Source organism: Pangasianodon hypophthalmus, chromosome 27 (genome assembly GCF_027358585.1).
Source record: "Pangasianodon hypophthalmus isolate fPanHyp1 chromosome 27, fPanHyp1.pri, whole genome shotgun sequence".
Classification (NCBI taxonomy): domain Eukaryota; kingdom Metazoa; phylum Chordata; class Actinopteri; order Siluriformes; family Pangasiidae; genus Pangasianodon; species Pangasianodon hypophthalmus.
Window position 1 is genome coordinate 2,774,823 of NC_069736.1, and position 19,783 is coordinate 2,794,605.

The following is a 19,783-nucleotide window of genomic DNA, read 5'->3' on the forward strand; positions in this document are numbered from 1 at the left end:
ATTTGATAAACCTCAGAATTTTCTAGATGTTTTATATATATATATATATATATATATATATATATATATATATATATATATATATATATATATATATATATATATATATATATGTATATATATGGAGGAATGTCTCTGTTGATTTATGAGATCTCATACCTAATAAATTGGCAACTGTATGTTATTGACTGTACTTATGAACTGCAAAGGAACTTGTAGATTACTCCTTTATGGTGTTGCTAATTTATTTTTACTCAATTATTTCATACATATATCTAATACCAAATAAATTAGCAAGAGTGAATGTGAGACTTCACAAATTTCGCTTCACTTTTTTCATTCCTTTTTCTTTGTACTGTGAGCTTCAGAAAGTAAAACAATAATATATGAGAGAAATCAGAGCCCTCCAAACGAATATGTCCTTTTTTCATCTTTTACGTTTATAAGACCAATGTAAAAATAACTTACATGAACATTAAAAATATAACTTAAAAAAAGTATAACACTCTCAATAAATAGTTCTACTATGTACACCGTAACATATCGCCGAGAGACACAAATCACGAGGATGAAGAAAAAAAAAAAACACACACAGAAGCAGCAAACACTACAGGCATGAGGTACAGACAGAGATCCCGTGGTGTGTACAGCAGAGTCGAGCATCCCGTCGGAAACATCAACATATATGGCTTTAGAGACTGCGTCCTTTTTTGGGGGGGTCGGGGGTCTGGGTTAGCAGAGTGTAAAGCGACAACACAGTTTGGATTTTGGTCTTGTTGTGGAAAAACACGAGGAGGCAGGAAACCAGTTGATCACACCTCCTAAACGGTAGACGAGAACACATGTAAGGACGAAGCTTTGGCTCTCCCAGCTGTCAACCTGAAGTCCTGTTCATGGAAAATTGGCGTTGCGTAATGATTGCTGATGAGTCTCGCTTTTGAAGCAATAAAAATGGTCCATACAGAGTACAATAACATATCACTGTAATAATAACATAATAAATCCTCTTTCAGGACTATAGAACAAACCAAAATCTCTATAATATTTCTTGTCCACTCTCAGTATAATATATTTTCAATAAACTGGCTTTTCTTCAGTGAGATATTTCCTTTTTTTGGTGCTTTTTTCTTTGTAGTTCCTTCATTACAAAAAAAATCCTTCAATATTCCACAAGTCTTTGTGCCAATGGCTGATAGCATCAAACACATTTCCAAAAAAATATGCATATACAACAAATACGATACAATGTTTTACGATGCAAATCCTTCTTTGAACAATACATACGGATATTAAAGCCAGTTTCGCAGTTCCAGACGAGGCACATGAATCTAACATACAATGAGTTTCGTCCCATTCAACAGCTAAAATCAGGTGAAACACAATAACCACAAAGAGAGGAATATCACAATACCATATTTGATACCATTTTTTGTTTTGTTTTGTTTTAAATTCAACGTTTTACAATAGCAGCGTTTTTCTAAAAGTTTGGAGTCTTTCCCTTTAATGGCTACTCAAAAGTGCAGTATCTGAGGTCATTAATACAAATACTGATTACTGATACATAAAGTGATTTTTTTTCTGTTCTTTTCTCTTTTTTTAAGAAATATAAATGAAGGAAAACTGACATTTTTTCCCAACTAATAGAAGCACTATGAAAAACAATCATTGTCTTGATAAGCCTCTATGAAGTATTTACAATGACATTCACCTCGAATGAATTCCTTGGTTTGCTATGCCTAATGAATCTGTGCCACTTTCATCCATGTATTTCCTGAAGTTCTCTGTTTAGAGTCGTGTGCATGTTCCACTGGCAGAAATACAGTACAGTGCTTTAGGAATCTGGATTTTAAATGCAGGGTGAGGAAACAGGGAGCCAAATGCAAGTTTCAGGGCTTAAAAAAATCAAAATTTTCTAACGCCAATATTAAATTGTACTGATCTGAACATGCTAATTTGGGGTACTGCTATGGACCAGGAGCTGGAATGGTCCAGATCCAGATGTGGGTTTATCCTAAAAACCTCCTAAAAAGTAACTCTTCAAATTTAAAAACCTCAGTTATACAACTGTGCGAGTATGGATTGAGCATCCAGCTGCCAAACACGATCACTGCTTCAATACTAGTTTTGCCAATTGGTATACAGACTCACTAGCATGAAGCTACATAGCTATTAAAGCTTTGATCTGAGATTGTCACAAGATCACTAGTTTAAATCCTGATGATGCCACAGCTGGGAGTCCAAGAATGCAAAACTGGGTGGGATGGTGTTACTCTCTCCCCTGTCAATCAGAGCAATGCTAACTAATCATGGGTGTCTGTCAGGTCATGTATTCTGTTCCTGAATTTTCACCCGACAGATCACATTAGATCCCAGCAGACGATATTCGCAGGCTGACTTGTTTTTGAGGTTTGGATTAAACCCATTTAATATGAGGGACCAGTCAAAGTGGCTAATAACTATAAGAACTCTGTAATAAATATATTAACTTTACTAATGGCGGTATGTTATTTCCTGGCTGTAGTGCTTGGACCCCATTTGAGAATTGCTGGTGTAGGCAATTTGGCACAACTACACTAATACACTGTGGATAAATGTCAATCTCTGACTTACCATTTTTGACAGACAGTTAAACAGAAAGAGATCAATGTTAATTTGGCAAATTCAAAGATTTCAGATTTTGGCTAAGCACTGGTCATATGGCTGAATATGCTAACCCTGTCTTTACATTCAAAATATATGCAGATTATAACCAACATTCTTGAGGTCATAAATTGATCATTTCTTGAACGAGGACTTTTGGATGAGTCTGGCATCTTGAGGTAACTGTTAAGGCAGTCATAACTCCAGCTCCATAAAAAAATAAGATTGGCCATGATGGCGAAGTAGCAGCAGGAGTAGCAGCAACATAAACTGAAGCCATGTTAGCATGGCGAGTTCACTTTCATGTTGGTTTTGGATTGATGTCAAAACAACTGCCGTCTTTGAAGACCTGCTAACTATTAGGGTGGAATAGTAGCATTAGCATACATAATTGCATATACCATGACTGTTTAGTAAAACTAAGTGAGTAACCAGTTTGGGATTTGATAGATGCTGATGGATTTTTTTGCTAACTACCAAAATTTCCAAATTACCTGCAAATTTTTAGGTCCTTTGTATTTTGCACAATTTGGTACTTCATAATCAGGACTAGACTCTCAAATGGCCCATGGAACACACCTCAATTCATTGTTTTTCCACCTTTTTTAACATCTCTGGTTTGCTGATGCAGGAAATATTCCCAGCATGAGTGAACACCCATTACTCTCAGACATCTTTAGTCCCCTTTGCAACCCCACATCAATACAAAGAAGGCTTCAAACAAAAATCAAAGCCCTTGCAGTGTCAAGACTGCTAAAAATTTTGCCAAAATGTTTCCTTTCACATTGACTTTATCGCCAACCTCAAACAAACTTCAGCCAAATAGACGTGAACACTGAAAGCTGGCACAGATAGGCATGCTAACCAGAATCTATCATCTTTTTTTCTAGTTTGATAAGAGAAAAACTTTCCTTCTTTACTACACATGGGTATAGTCCCATACCCACACCTGTCTTCTTTTTTCTATCCTTCTTTTTTTTTTTCCGATTGAGTTGAAGATGGGTAGACCTTCCAAGACGTGACAGACGATAGCAGGGAGACACACTGACATGGAGGAGTGAGACAGGACAGGAGAGGTACACTTGTGAAGCAGCATATCTGGAAGAATATCTTGCTTGTACCCAGTCTATAGCTGGGCTTTCCATGGCTGCACTCTTTCTCTCAGCCCAGAGAGTATACATGCTCGTCTTTCCTGTTTTCCGGTGCTTTGGGGTCCCGGCAGGCGCAATCGGTCTGCGGATCACACGATAATGGAAAGAAGATCACCTGGAGGGACAGAAAGATGATATCATTTGAATGAGTCGTGTATTAACATTGATAAATGCTACAATTTCATCTTCTTAACACTTTATTAAGTAAAGCAACCATTTAGGTCACTTTGTGGTTATGAAATGTATAATTTGTCAGTCTCCCTATACCCAACTGACAATGATCATAACGATTGGCACAACAAATGTTAGGCAAATTAACTGCGATCCCAAAAGTTTTCACTATTTCCACCACCAAGCATGCTGTGACATACCCAAGTACTATCCAAGCCAAACTGGACATGTGGGTGAAGCTAAAAATCAACTTATCCTGAGTTACTTTCTCCTTTTCTATTTTCTGTTGGAAAGATCACCTCAATTGTAAGATACCAATTAATCTATTTATCCATAGTAACACTAAGACACAAGGATGTGTCATTAAAATGAACTTGCTGAATCTCATCCTGTGGTTTCATTTGAAAATCTTTTTTTTTAATTTGAGTACTACATTATGGCATGTAGCTATGACTAGTTAAAACTTTTTCAGGTAGCCAGAATACAGATAGTTGTGAGTTTGAATTTGCAGCCATGTGCTGTTCTGTGGGAAAGCACTATTAAAGTACATCTAAAGTACAACTAAAGTGGCTAGAATTGTTTTCACTAGTGACCTGGTTCTTAAGGACACTTGACTGTTGATAGGGACAACTATGTCTTACGATGACTGGTCAAATTGTTGCAGTACAAATTGTTGATGCTTCTTTACCATCTAGCGGAGATAGCTATATTACTTTTTTGTAGAGTCATTTGCAGCTTAGCTTGCTCAACTGGCAAAACATCTATCCAAGATGTCATGGACCCATTGAGCTATCTACTGCTGCAAGTCTGTGGTGGGTCATTGCTTTGAAAATCTGATGAGCATCTGAATGTCATTCGCCCATACCCAGTGGCACTTGACACAATGCTTTAATGTTGGCAGTGCGTCACCGACACCAGCTGCTGTGATGTTGAATCCCAGAGGGAAAGGCCTCAGCTGCTTTTTGACCTCATCATTTAAAACAAGCACCACATGTGCAACTCACATTTGCACATTCATAACACAGTGGTGGCTGCTGGTTGAGTGCAGAGTATGGAGAGTATTCATCCAATTTCCACTTTTACAGTAACAAAATTTTTTGTTGAATTCTCAAAATCAGAAGGTATGGATTAAATTTTTCTGTAGCAGTATGGCTCTGACAGTAGACAGGTTTTATTAATGTGCTCATTCTAATTCATTATCTTTTCTATAATAATAACAGCTCTTACACAGGGGCTGTATGGCGGATGCTTCACATAATCTATGGCTAATAATATACAGTTTTTTTTAACATTGTGATTTAACAAAGAAAAATGTATAATCGTTGATATGGTGCAGCTTTATAGTATCAGAGCTTTATAAGTTTTCCACCACTGGAAAGTCTTCAGGACGGAGATGTTTGCACTTTCCAGTTTTTCCATAACATGTTCCTTAACATTACATTCATTATAATGGTTAAAAAGCATAAAGTGTTCTTCATTAATAAAGTAAACATTGTAATCATTGGCAAATTACTGTGTTATAATAGGAATAACGCTCTGTGGGATGTGCTGTTAGAGGAAAATAAACCACTTTGCAGAGCATGGATTATTTTCCTATAATGGCACATCCCAAAGTGTCTTATTCCTTACAAAATTCCATAAGGAACCTCAGTGTATTCAGAAATGTAAGAATCCAATACAACTGCCTATGCATTTATATCACCCCTAGGTAATGCAAGGCAAGCCAGAAGTCAGACCCTGATAGATAGATCGAGGCAGGGATCAAGCAATACTTGATTAATAAGAGTTAAAATCAGTGAAACATGAGTCAAAGCTGAGTAAAAGGGTGCTGGACTGCTTCAACAAGAGCAGCTTTCAAAAGCAGGAAAGATATGGACAGGGGTTCAGAAAGGGAGAGTTAGTCCAGGAGGAATGGTGTTTGTCACTACCCAAGAGAGGAGAACCATGTTCGGGAGGAGGAGGCTTCCCAGAAGTAACTTGCGAAAGCTTTACGAGCAAGAACTGCAGACGTATCAAAGCCAGCTGCCAATCATCCGAGTGGCATTTCCTCTGTCTAAGTGTCTTCTCTTTCTTTTACATAACCCAATGCAGTTTATTTCCACTTTAAGAACTTTTATCTCACTTCTTCATCCTCTCTACATTTCCTTTGTCCTACTGTTTCAGGTCAGTCTTTAGGAACTGGTTGAAAACATGAGTAAATTCATCTCGACCCACTTTTACTAACCATACTCGGCCTGCAGCATTTCCATTTTTTTTCCCAGGTCTTGGTAAGCTCTTTAAACCCTGCCTCTTTATCTCCCTTTCACTCTGTGATTGTGGGTGGCAAATTTGACATGGTTTCTCTGACCTTGACCTCAGGGTGGAAAGCCAGCTGCCACATCTGGCCCAGAGTGGGAGCATGCAGAGGGGTCCTGGGAATGTCTTGTGGAATTCCATATCTACCACTCTTTCAAACTTTCAAACAGATTAACATTAACAGAGTGCAAGTCTCCTTCACCTAGAAGCATAACACCTCTTCAAGAGAGAACTGAGATTCATTGCATTCCAATAGAAACCTAAAGAGACATTACTTTTGGGTAGTATTTGCAAAATCCTATGATAAATGTTGTACTTTTGGAAGAACTTTGTTTCAGCCAAATTTGAGGGGTACCACCACAGTACTATAGTTCTGCCCGACAAAGTTTTGGACCAAGCGGTTGCTCCTACCAGTAGAGATGTAACCAAATTGCTTGTCTTGTAGCTATCTAACAGTCATAAATGTGTTTATAGGTTCCCAGAAATCATCCAGAGTTAAAATGAATAAGGTAATGTCTAGCTAGGTTTATTTTCTTGCTACTTAGGTTAATTGGCCAGGGTTCCTCTTAAAGTGCTACCCAACGGCAACTGCAGATACCTATCAAAGTTTTAAATAAAAATGGAAACAGCCTCCCAGCACCAGGGTCCCTGGTTCGACCCTGAGCTTGGGTTACTGTGTGGAGTTGTTGATGCTCTCCTTGTGTTTGTGTGGGTTTCTTCCAGGTTCTCTGGTTTCCTCTCAACATCTAAAATATGCTAGTACGTGACTCTAAATTGCCAACTCTAAACTGACCCTAGGTGTAAATGTGCATGTGTATTGTGACTGGCATTCCATCCAAGGTATATTCCCACCCTGCACCCTGGATGCATCCAGGATAGGCTCAGGTTCTAGCACTAACTGAAGATGAATCAATGAACAGCCATGTTCACTGATTCATCAACAAAAGCACATGCTAGAAAATCAGGCAGAATAAAATTCAAATTCTGTATAAATATGTATTTGTTAATAGATTTCTCTTTTTGCATTGTCTATAAATTAAGTAACTCCAGTCTATGGGTGTTTTCCATATTGGTGTTTTTTTCTCACAGAAATAACCATTACTCTGGGATCAAGATGTTCTGTAATGTTGCGTAACATCTGCAGAACAAAAAACAAAAAACAAAAAAAAAACAAAGAACTGCCTCAAGCTCAGCTCTCACACCAGATTTGCCAGGGCGCAAAAATGTACAAACAAAGTTCGGGTGCATGAAAAGCAGCCCACTTGGGACCTCCCACTTCCAGAAAGGAATTCCTTCTACGGGGATCTTAAAGTGGTGGGAGGGAAAGGGAAGGGGTGGGACTGGGGCAGCCCTCTTCCCTGCTACAACCACCGACATCCATTCATCCGTCCTTCCTTCTATTCATCCATCCATCCATCCGTTCAGTCGGCGAGCGTCCCGCCAACAGCTTGCAGTCATTAGTGCTGGATCCTGCGGTGACCTTACGTGCCGCCAGCCTCGCACCTTCAAAGTCCCGGAGAGGACTAATGCAGAGCCAGTCACCCATAATTCCTTAATACTCAAATCTCCAGCCAAAGATGTAGGGAAAGGGGGGTGGCGAAGTGTGCCAGAGAGAGATAAGGAAGGAAAACAAACATGCAGGCAGCGGGAAGTGCTTTTGCTTCCCTCACTCTGGGGTTATCGCACTAGAAGGGAGTGAAGCTGCAAAGGGGTTCGCCCTGAAGAGGAGGGAGTGAGGGTACTCCGATTTTATCGCACAGGTTGTTGGCAGAGCTCTCTTTTTCATGTGCTATGTCACAATCGCTGGGTCTCGGCTGAGCTTAGGCCCAGCTGAGTCATTCTGAGCACACAACAAGACTATGGACGTGAGCGAGTGTGCATGACAATTTTCAAAACTTCCCCTGAAATCAAAATTAGTGTTTCAGAGCTTTTTATACTTATCCCTTAGTGTAATGAACACTGATACGATACTACATCTGAAAAAAAAAAAAAAGTTTTGAAGATATTCTCATTTTAACAGGAAAAAAACGTTTTTTGATGATTCATATTTGTGCAAATCTTCATGGTCATCTAATGATATGCTCACTAGAACCATATATGCCCCTTCCCCAGAGGCAGCTCTTGCTCTAAGCTAGCTGCTCGTCAGCAAGAAAACATGGTTCATCTATTAAGTCGTCTTCTTGGACACTATTCCCTTTTCTAAAGAAATGTTTTTACCAATCCTAGAATATGTCCCTTCCGTCTTTGTTCTCCATATTTAGCTAGCTCACTAAGCTACTGTCAGGTTTATTTAAATTTGGTGAAGGAATGGCATATCTTGAATGCTACTGGCTGTCGTGTAAGTCAGTCAGTGTGTCACTCTGACTTCCTGTTCAGAAGGAAATACATCAACAGAAAGGATCAAATAATGATTAAAAAGCCATTCCATGAGGAATTTAAGTCACAGGACATGTTGTTCTTTCCTGTAAAAGGTTCCTACATCTTCAGAGATGATGGCAATCAAAAATGACAACCATGCCTAGCCATAACCATCATGTTACTGCACTAAATTCATTATTTCTGAGTACCATAATGTCCTTGGTAGTCACACGGACAACAGTCTGCATGACATTTTTCTTTTACAAAGCCTACATTCCATACACAAGTTAATGATTATGATCAAACACATATGGAAACTATTCAAGATCAAATATTCAGCTTCTCAATGAGCATCAGGGTCACAGAGACAACATTTGTCATCAACTTTCAATACTTATTTGTTCTTTGGGACATGATGCAAACATCTGCTTTCCAGTCAAATCAAGACCAAGGTGGCATGCTCACTGCTGTTTCAAATAAACTTACTTCACAAGGCATAACAAATAGTCATATAGTATCTCGGTTGCCTATCTCAACAAAACACTTTAAGGAATGGCAAGGCGTGGTTAAGTGCAATTCAAAGTCAGACTGGCCCTTATCTTTGCACTAATGCGTGCCCGTCATTGCTCTGAAGGGAAATGTGTTTATAGGCTTTCCTGAGTAATGATGAATAAACTGACAATGAGACCAAAATAAAAACCAGTTGGACTGATTTCACAGTAGCCAAGGACAGTAACTGCTTCAATTAAAGCAATCCCTCATCCCTTTTCCTTCATCTGCTCATGTTGATATTCCTCTATGGCAGTCCATCAATCAAACTGTGATTAGTTATTTCGGAGCAATTTTCTGTATCCTTTCCCAAATCCTGGGACAGTACTTTTGTTTTCCTTTTTGTAAAATCCACCTGAAATATTCACTTAAAGCGCTGCCAGAACAGGATGCCTGACTTCTGAACTGGGCCTTGGATCGGGAAGCCAGGTGATCTGCTTATCATTGCAGCCCCGGGAGACAGATTTCCTGAAGATCAGATGGCAAGATGGCAGTTCTGAGCTCTGAGGATCATGTTGTTTTTCTAATGCAAGGAAAATCCCACAGGCTTAGGGCCTGTTTTCCGCAATAAACTTTGTTTTGGGCTGTTAGTACAGCAGTGTGGGCATTAACACTTTGATGTTGGAAAACTCCTAGCTGGATGTGTGGATTTTTTTTTAACTAAAAAGGTTTTCTCTGTACGCAGATGTTTTTGTCCTTCGGGGCCATTCAAGGTAAAGAAATGTACAACATATGCAAACTCAGCTTTACAAACTTGTTGTGGGTTGATATTTTCTCGTAGTTGTCAGAGGCAGGGTTCAAAAATTGACCCAACCAACCCACCCATTTTTGCTTCTGATACAAAAAGTGTGCATCTCGTTAAATGATGACTTCATTCTTATCTTGCATTAATAACTCTGTGATGCACTACAGTGAAGAAGTGGTGTACCAGACGCTTGGCTAATTGCAGAGCAATTGAACCTTCCGTCAACACTGGTGAGCTTGTCTGGCACTCACTCAACTCTCGCTGAGATCTCTGTCTGCTCAATGACGTAGGCAGGACATAGTGAACCCTCCAAAAAGCGTCCTCTAATAGAGTCAGGCTTAATGAATCATCACTGCCTGTGTCCTCACTGTTGTAGCTTTGCCAAAAGTTCAAACCACTCCTGAGGTAAGGAATATGGCAAGAGAGCAGGATTGTTGAGACTGAAGAAGGAAAGGTTACTGCCTGAAGAAATGAGTGTGTCAGCAGCGACCATAAAGCCTCTGTAGTGTTTACAGAGCTGTTAATGAGAGGCCAAGCTTGAGGACAGCCATGTACCCCACCGTCAAGGGGGCTCACAGAGGGAGAATGGGCAAAGGTGAGAGTTATAAGGGAGATAAGAGGAAAAGGGAGGACCAACACCTCGCCATGGTTGCTGATAAATCTTCCACACCCTTAAACGCACAGATGGAAATGCTATGTCATCAGCTGACTAGCTGAGATCAGTTTAAATGGCCTTGAGCAAAAACACGAAGACTTTGAAGTTACCCATGAATGTGTTACCCCTTCCAGTGGGTTACCCATTTATGGGTCATTTGGAGCTGAAACCAAGTCTGGTCATGATCTCAGCAATCCAAGAAATCGATCTCAGAAACAAGCAGCTTCAGCTCTCCATCTGGAACCGGGATGCAACTTCAGGAGAAGGTCCACACTCCCTGCAGGTTTTAAAGGCCATCAGACGCAGCAGGGTTCACAAAAAGACTTCCTTGTGCATTGGTCTGCTCTGGAAAAGCCTGCCATCCTGCTGGAGGGCTCGGGTAATTGCCCAACAAACAGCAGCCTTCTGGAGTAGGCACGAGGTACGATGGCCAAAATGACGCAACCATGGAAAAGTGAGGGTCTGTGGGTTCGTCCTGCATTTATGACCGCATTTATCTGTTCTTTTCAGCTCCAACGACGGCCCTTTTTTCCAGCATTTGTATGAAGTCGACCAGAATTGTCTGCCGCTCCAGCAGAAGAATGAACGTACTGGACTGGATAACATCTTATTATTAGACACTTGGGTTACCGCTAATGGTTTGCAACTCTTACGAGAACTAAACACGTCTGCATTGGTGCTTTTAAAGGTTTCAGTGAATCATATACTGGCGTTTTGGCAGTGTATGTGCTACGTATTGGCAGCACATAGAATAATAATGGATCACTACTTTAGGGAGGGAAAATATTCCAATGTAAACTTAATATAATCACTCAAGTCACTTCAAATCATATTCCTGTCACTATAAACAGATGAGGCCGTCTGCTACACAGGATTTAAGTCTAGTTATACTCATCAGTGAGTATTCACTGTTCTTTTTCCACTAACAATAGTTTTTATGTGTGTCCAGACCTCGTGGCTCTTTGAGCAGTAAAACCAAATGATAGTTTAACCCTATATAAAAGGGTGTATACCTGTTTTTGTCCATTTGTCATACCTAGGTTTAACAGTCAATAAATCCTGTATGCATATGTATGCTGCATGCATATATGACTTCATAATATCAAGTTACATATGTAAGGAATAAAACATGCCACGGCATGCTGTTAAAAGAAAATAATCAACGATGAGGTGGTGTGATGAGGCCCGATGCCAAGCAGTTACCATCCTGAAGATGATTATTTTCCAATAACAGCACATCCCAAAGTGTGTCCTTTTATACAACTGCAATTTGCCAATGCTAACATTTATTTATTTATTTATTTATTTATTTATTTATTTGTTAATTCATTTTTATTTTATTTATTGAATCATGACAGTTTATATTTACATTTAATGTTGTGGAGCATCCATAGAACAACTTAGTTCTTGTTATCCCTCATTTCAAACAGATATGTGGTGTTTTATATTTTTTCAGCACCAACTTATGATTGGTGTAGGTCTTGTTTGATAGCTGTGGGCCTGCTGTCTATAGTATTTCTTAGTGCTAAACTGTGTAGCTATGAGTGTAATTGCAATTATTGATTTTCATTCTCAGATCTCTGTGACATGATGCAATTTAACGTATGTCTTGACTCCCAATGATTCCTAAATTGTTACGCAACATGTAGGACATGATCTTTCATAGCATGGGTACCATCACAGACTTTTAAGGGTTGACCCCTTTAACTACCAGCAACCCACTGACAGGTCTTCACTCGTACCCACAAGTCCTTTTTTAATGATTTCACCACAGGTAACGAATAATAACAAGAAAACTTGGTATTAATGTTCATGCTACCTTCTTAGTCTTGACAGTGGACTGGCAGCAGTCTCCTCCATCGTAGTTGCAATACGCTCTGTTGTTCATGGCATCACAATAATTGTCACCCTGGAATGGCTGCAGGAGAGAAAAAGGAAGAAAGAAGAACGTCTGAGTATAGCTGAAAATTGTTTAAAGAAATCCCCAGATTATTAGTCTGAAACAAAAATGCATCGTATTTAATATGGATTATAGTACTATTATAAAAGCATTATGCAAACTGCGCTGAAACTGATGTTACCAATTAATCTGAAAAGCATTACTGCCAGCTGTGTAAGTTTCGTTTACGTCTATGCTACGTCAGTAACATGCAAATGTAAAATGTGTTCTGGGAAACCGGCCAACCTACAGCCTGTCTGAGAGCTAAATGCAATCAGACCTCTGCCTAGAATACTTCAGAACAGAAAAGTGTTAAATTTACACCTAATTAAATTCATCAGCTAATTGTCTACAATGAGATGAAGTGTATGTTACATAGTACAGATGTAATTTACTGTAGTTTATACCAGAACAGTGTTGACTGATCAAAAGGAGTTGATGAATTTTCTATAACAGCAGCTCCTACAGATTACAGGTTTGTATTAAGGCACTCATTCTAATGCATTATCGTTTCTATAGTAACAACTCCTTCATAGGAACTTGTGTCACAAAAAACTAAGTAACAAAATATGTGCAATCATTGATGTTTTGACATTTTCTGTTAGGAGATGTTTTAAAGTTTATTCCACATTTATGGAAGGAGTCTCCAGTCTCACAGGTAAAGGCATAACTAAGTTTTCTGACATGTTCATGACAGAGGATTTTATGCCTCATGGTGTCACTATAATGTGTATTTTTAACTTTGAGAGAGAGAGAGAGAGAGAGAAGAGAGAAGAGAGTTGGTATAATGTTGGTATAATGTAAATGATAACTTGTTTCACAGGCTTTAAATATATTTAAAAAAAAAAAAATATATATATATATATATATATATATATATATGTTCTTTCATACTAGAAATGGAAGGCGTTGACAAATTGCTGTTAAATTAAATTATCAGACATTTGCCTCAAACCATGCTGAATTGCTCAATGTACTGTATATTAGACCATTTGATATCATTTCTGACACTGTATTATTTACAGTATTATTTACTGTACTATTATTTATATATAAAACTGGTCAAAAGCATGTTGCAGGGCTTCAAGGATCAGCTCCCAAGTGGAGCAACAGAAAAGTGTTTGGCAGCTTGTGAGTTTGAATCCCAATGATGCCACAGTCATCCCAATGATGCCACAGTCATCCATGGTCAGGAGCAAACAGGAGCAACTGAAGGCGAACACATGCTTCCTTCATTTGTCTTGTAGGAAGCATGTGTTCGCCTCCAGTTGGTAGCAAGAATGGAGACAGTGCTGGAGACTGGAGAAAAGAGTTGTGAGGGGAAAAACGAGAGTCCTGAAGACCTTACCTCACAGCCTTTAATGCAGTGGAGGACCTCGGGATGGGGGTACCATTTCAGGCCCATGGTGCATGTTATATGCTGTGGGTAGAAGAGAAGGCAAAGAATTTAGATATATAGGCCAGTTTTTGTTTGTCACATAAAAACTAGAATAACAATGTGAGCAAAAAATTGAGGTCACTCGATACCACAACTGTCAGAAAGATGAGAACTTGTAGAAGGAAAAAAAACAAACCAACAACTTTAACTTCTTCTCATTTTGAGAAATCCAAACTTGGAAATCATCCAAGTCCAACACCTTGGGAAAGTTGATCTTCTTCATAACATAGATCATTTCATGAGTTCATTTCATGTTGTTACGCAACATTTCATATAAATTATCGCTTCCTGCGCTCTCACCCTGGAGCCATCGAAGGCCATTAAGGTGGCTGTCACAACGATGCATTCAATAGCGGGAGGTGTAGCAACAGGTTCGTCGTGCTACGACATCGGTGGGAAACTTCAATTGGTTTAAGAAACAGAGCCGTTACAAGTCGAAAACAGTGTATCCTTTGTCGAGAATCCAGTTATGTCAAGTTTTTTTTTTATTTTAATGGCACTGGTTAGTGTTGAAGCAGTTTCACTCAATGAAGAATGAGTTTAATTGTACATTTTAAACAACATGGGAATGCTGGTTATTTTGGTCTGGAATGGATAATGATGTGTGTGTGTTTGTAAGCATGTGTGTGTGTGTTGGTGTGTGGGTGTGTGGGTGTGTGTGCCACCCCCAGACCACTTAAGCACCATCGATTCAGGCTCCTCTTTCCCCAGCCATCCAGCTCCACCAGCCCCGTACAAACACTGGATCAATTTCACCAATCAATCAGCAGCGTGTCATTTCATTTCTCCAGTACAAAACAGTCAAGAAATAAAGATAACAATAAAAAAATAAGACAACAGCAAGAGGAAAAATAATAATTAAATGATTTAGTGCAAGCTTGAGGGTTATTAGGATGAGATCTATACCCAGAGGTCAGGTAGACCTCTGTTATTGGCTAGCTTTATGTCAGTTATACTGTTATACCACAAATACACACACACACACACACACACACACACACACACACAAATACAAAGCCTCCTCACTTTTCTCTCTCGCTTACCCGCCCCTGCAAACTAAGGTATTTTACATTTCCTAGCAGTCAGCAAATCAATGGAAAAGAAAAAGGTGGGGAACAAATGATCAGAGGACGGATGAGTACAGAAAACATTTCAGTGTTTGAAGACTGCTGGGAGTGATGGGAAATCAATAACACACACACACACACACACACACACACACACACACACACACACGGAACATGGAGCACTTTGGGTCACTGTGTGTCAGATTAAAGTGACACAACTTTTGGTCTCATCAATCATTTTCTCAGGCAACTATGGCAATTTCACTGTTCACTGTCCACTCACAACAACTGTATTATCTTAAACGCTTAAGGCTTAAGCTCCACCCACTTTACAGATTGTATTTAACTTGGTTTCCTCAAAATCATTTTTTGCATATTCAGAACCAAATAATTGTACATAAATGTTAAATGTGCATTCCTATCCCTTATTAGAAGCTTATTCCAGAGGAAGTACTGATTTTTGTTAAATTTGCTTTTGATTTTATACAGAAATAGGCATAAGATTTTTTAAAATATTAAAGATAACTCTGAAAATCAGATAATAAAATGACACAAGCTAGTGGACAAGGGATAGCTAGCTAGCTAAAACACAAGCTCTTGTTGTAGAGAAGATCTTTTCTTTGCTCTAATCTCTCAAATTTTTGCAGATAGCGCACTAACCAGCTAACTCTACCTAAAAGCTGAAAGATAGAATGGACAATAAACCTCACCTCACCCACTTGTTCGCTTGCAGTATGTGTATTTTTATTATCTGATCTATGTTCTCTGTGTATTTTACTATCTGATTGGATTTTTTTTCCCTGATCCAGCATGCACAAGCAAAAGTTATCGACGCTCTCTCTTATGACATAATCCCTTTACACATCCCCATGGCCCTAAATCCAATCAGCTGGAGCCTTCTATTTCAGCCCCCCGCTATGTCTGTATCATTCTCTATATCCCTGCTATCAAATTTAGCTCTTTCTCCTTTTAATAAAAAGTTGGGGCTATTAATTAGAGGTTAATATTAGCCCTTTCTTCCAGCAGAGCCAGCATGAACAATCGCCTGCCTCTCTCTCTCTCTCTCTCTCTCTCTCTCTCTCTCTCTCTCTCTCTCTCTCTCTCTCTCTCTCTCTCTCTCTCTCTCTCTCTCTCTCTCTCTCTCTCCCTCCCTCCCTCCCTCCCTCCCTCCCAAGGCTTGCTATTACCTGCATTTCAGCAAAGTGTGCCGTGAGTTTGCTGATATCAGGAAGGCTAATATATGAGATAAAGAGTAAACAATTTGCTTCCAGAGTAATTCGTCTTGATAACTGATTAACAGCACCAAAAACACTCAACCTAGCAACTTACAGAAAAACTGAAGCAGGGCTGGATTTTAAGATTTACTGCAGAATTGGTGGAGATACATCATGATTTCTGTAGAGAAACTTCCAGAACTTCTTAAGAACTTTGTAACTATCCTTACTGGAATATATATGATGAGTAAGTGAAGGTATGATTTTGGTCTAGCTATATAATGTTGGTGGCTAACTAACTAGACTAGTTACCTGGATGTCTATGAATGCAGTGTAAATACAAAAAAAAAAAGGTTAGGCGAATACTAGCAACAGATTGGATAGTTAGCATCCCTTGCTAAGGGAAGTCAGCTCCACCGAGTGTGTCCTTGCATGGAGTTACGAGGAACAGGTGTTGTGGAATTCAGACGCTATCGATTGACACTGGTGCGGCGAGGGTGGTGAGCTGCAGAGAGAAACGAAGCGCTGATCGATCCCACCTCAGCTCAACGCCCGGCCCGCTTCAGAGGCATCGATTTCGGGCTCCTCTTCCCCTAGCATCCCAGCTCCACCACCCACCCCGGCACACACCGGATCAATTTCAACCAATCAATCATCAACGTGTCATTTCATTTCTCCAGCAGCTGACTCAACATTCCCATCACTAAGAAATATGAGTAACGGCAACAGTAATGGTGAGCACAATAACAACAATAACATTAATAATTATAAATGGAAAAGGAAAGAAATAACTCTTCTCCCTCGGACCTCAGTAACTGGATATTAGATCTAATTTGCACACAAAGAGAAGAGAACAGCTTTAATGAACTCCGGTGATTAAATCTCATTTGCGCAATGCTAAATGGCTGGTGGGTTTTGCAGCCTGTCCAACGCCATGTTGTGCTACAATGCCTCCATTAAGTTCTTATCGGCGTTTCAGTCGGAAGACATCTGAGGGCCCTCGGAGTTTATACAGACAGGTGTTAACCAACACTGGAGCTCATTTCATTTCGCCTACAGCCAGTTCCAACAATCACCGCTAAATCAATATAATACTTCTGACAGGTAAATTCATATCAAGCTGTTCTATTAGTGCCCGTAATAGGATCATTCTTAAAATTATAGTGATTACCAACGTCTTTTAAACTTTTACGACTTGGCCTCCGCCTCGTTGCGGTTGAAATGAGTTGAGAGATTACTGTAATCGTACCATTTTTCTAATGTGAGGTAATTGGGAATGCTGGTGCATGCCTGACTGGGTATCTACTGAGCAATAATTCAATGAGGGCCAGGTTAGACGAGTAAGACAAGATCGTTAAAATGCTGTAAATGCAGCATGTACACACACACACACACACACACACACACACACACACACACACACAGATTGGAAGGTTAGGCTCTGGTGACCTTGTGTCATTTCTACTTTATTTCTACATTATTGCATCTAATGACTTTTTATATATTTATTTCCAAAATATTATCCAAATATCAACATACGTATATTGGTAATACTTCCTATAAATCTTGTATTAATAATGCATTACAACTTGCATATATAATACCTTATAATGCCTTTATAAATGCTCATAAGTAGTCTTTGTAATATGCATGACAATTTTTAAAGTACATGTGTATAATGTCGTACTGTCATGCTACTCAATGCATTATAATACTGCTCGTAAGAACACTTTTTTTACATACATGTAATGCACTATTATGCTCTGGTGACATCTTTTAAACGTGAATTAAATTTCATTTCATTTGATTATGAAGCATTATAAGTGTTCGTTTCATGTTAATTGAGGAAATTACATCTAACTGCTGAGTCACAAACAGGGCATACAACTTGCTACTATGTAAACATAGCAAGTAGTTATAAAGAATAACTTTATAGAGCAAACAGAAATATTTGTACAGTCTAATTCCAGGCATTACAAGGCATCCTGTATGCCACATAGCAAGATATAAATGCATGTATAATGCATTATGAATATAGGATTTACAGATAGATAGATCTATCTATCTATCTATCTATCTATCTATCTATCTATCTATCTATTATTTTTTTTTATTTTCTTTTATTTTTTGACTTCTGTTTGCCTAAATGGTCCCTGGAGGACTAGAGGTTAGGCCACAGCGCTCCCACCGCCACGGCCCGGGTCTGATTCCAAGCCAGAGAACCAACCCCAGTGCACTCTCATTGCCGCTCCCAAGCCCGGATAAAATTGGGGAGGGTTCCATCAGGGAGGGCCAAACAAGTATCCTGGAAATATTAAGGCATCATGTATGCTACATGCATATACATGATATAATTGCATGTATAATGCATTATGAATACAGGATTTATATAGTATATATAATATATAGTAAATATAATAAATATTATTATATTTTACAGGAATGGCTAACTATATAACATATATATATATATATATATATATATATATATATATATATATATATATATATATATATATATTATTTTCACCCTGAACTCACCAGTCCCCAAGCAGGAATCTCTAAAATATGTATACAGGTTTACAGGTTATGTTACATGATGCTACACATACGCTTTTTTTGCCCTAAATGCCCTGCTTTTTCTAAATGACCCCCTTTTAGATCCAGGATTCAGGCACCTAAGAGAAAATATGAATCACCAGCCAGTCAAACACACTTCAACTTGCAGCCCATGAAAGCTCACTCGAGATATAGAGAGAGAGTGCAACATTCTCCCACAGCCGCCTCAGAGGAAACATTCTTTTGTGAAGTGCGTCTATGGCACTGTGTGTGTGTGTGTGCGTGCGTGTGTGTGTGTGTGTGTGTGCGTGTGTGTGTGTGTGTGTGTGTGTGCATGTGTGCGCTGTCCTGGGCTACAGGAGAAAACACACCGTGACTTTGGGTGGGTTCATCCAGTGGTGCTCCAGAACACTGCTAGCTGTCATGTTGTCAGGCAGGATGACCACATCACTGCTCATGTCCCTGCATGAAAGCTCACACTCTGCTCCTATGTATGTGTGAGAGAGAGAGAGAGAGAGAGAGAGAGACAGAAAGGAGGAAAAAGAGAGTGAATGCAAAATGAAGTGCAAGCAAAAAAGCGTCTTATTTCCTGTAAAAAGGGTCAATTCCAAAAATATTGGCACCCTTGATGAAAATGAATATATAAAATGAATAACAGGCAATGAGTGAGTAATCTTAAACAATGTATTTTACACTGCATTTGTAAATATAATGTTTTCTTAAAAAGTGAATTTTTAACATATTTGCTGAAATGCCTCTACTCAAGTGCTGTAATGTCAGCTCAGCTTCCTGTAACATCTAACAAAGTTGCAGGCACTTGTAGAGAGACCTTAGACCTCTCCATGATCTCTAAGATCAATCTATGGCCAAGTCTTAACCTCCTGGCAGAGGCAACCAGATTTTAAGCTGAAATATCTGCATAATTTGCAAAATTCATGTAATCATTACTCAATATTGACAACAATCCATCAAAACAGACAGTTCAGGAGCCATTCCTATAAA

The 19,783-nt window shown here is 39.1% G+C and overlaps 1 protein-coding gene across 2 annotated transcripts in view; it reads right to left on the minus strand.

The window, feature by feature from the left end:
- Window positions 1-419: 419 nt before the first annotated feature.
- The window catches only part of pappaa (pregnancy-associated plasma protein A, pappalysin 1a), an 89,828-nt gene continuing 70,464 nt past the window's right edge, over window positions 420-19,783 (minus strand). For both annotated transcript variants that reach the window (XM_026921941.3, XM_026921940.3), the window contains exons 20-23: window positions 19,153-19,268; window positions 13,852-13,923; window positions 12,384-12,482; window positions 420-3,906 (exon numbers count right to left, since the gene is read on the minus strand). In XM_026921941.3, coding sequence (XP_026777742.1) covers window positions 3,802-3,906; window positions 12,384-12,482; window positions 13,852-13,923; window positions 19,153-19,268 — 392 coding nt within the window. In that variant the 3' untranslated portion in view covers window positions 420-3,801. The remainder of the gene's footprint in view (window positions 3,907-12,383; window positions 12,483-13,851; window positions 13,924-19,152; window positions 19,269-19,783) is intronic.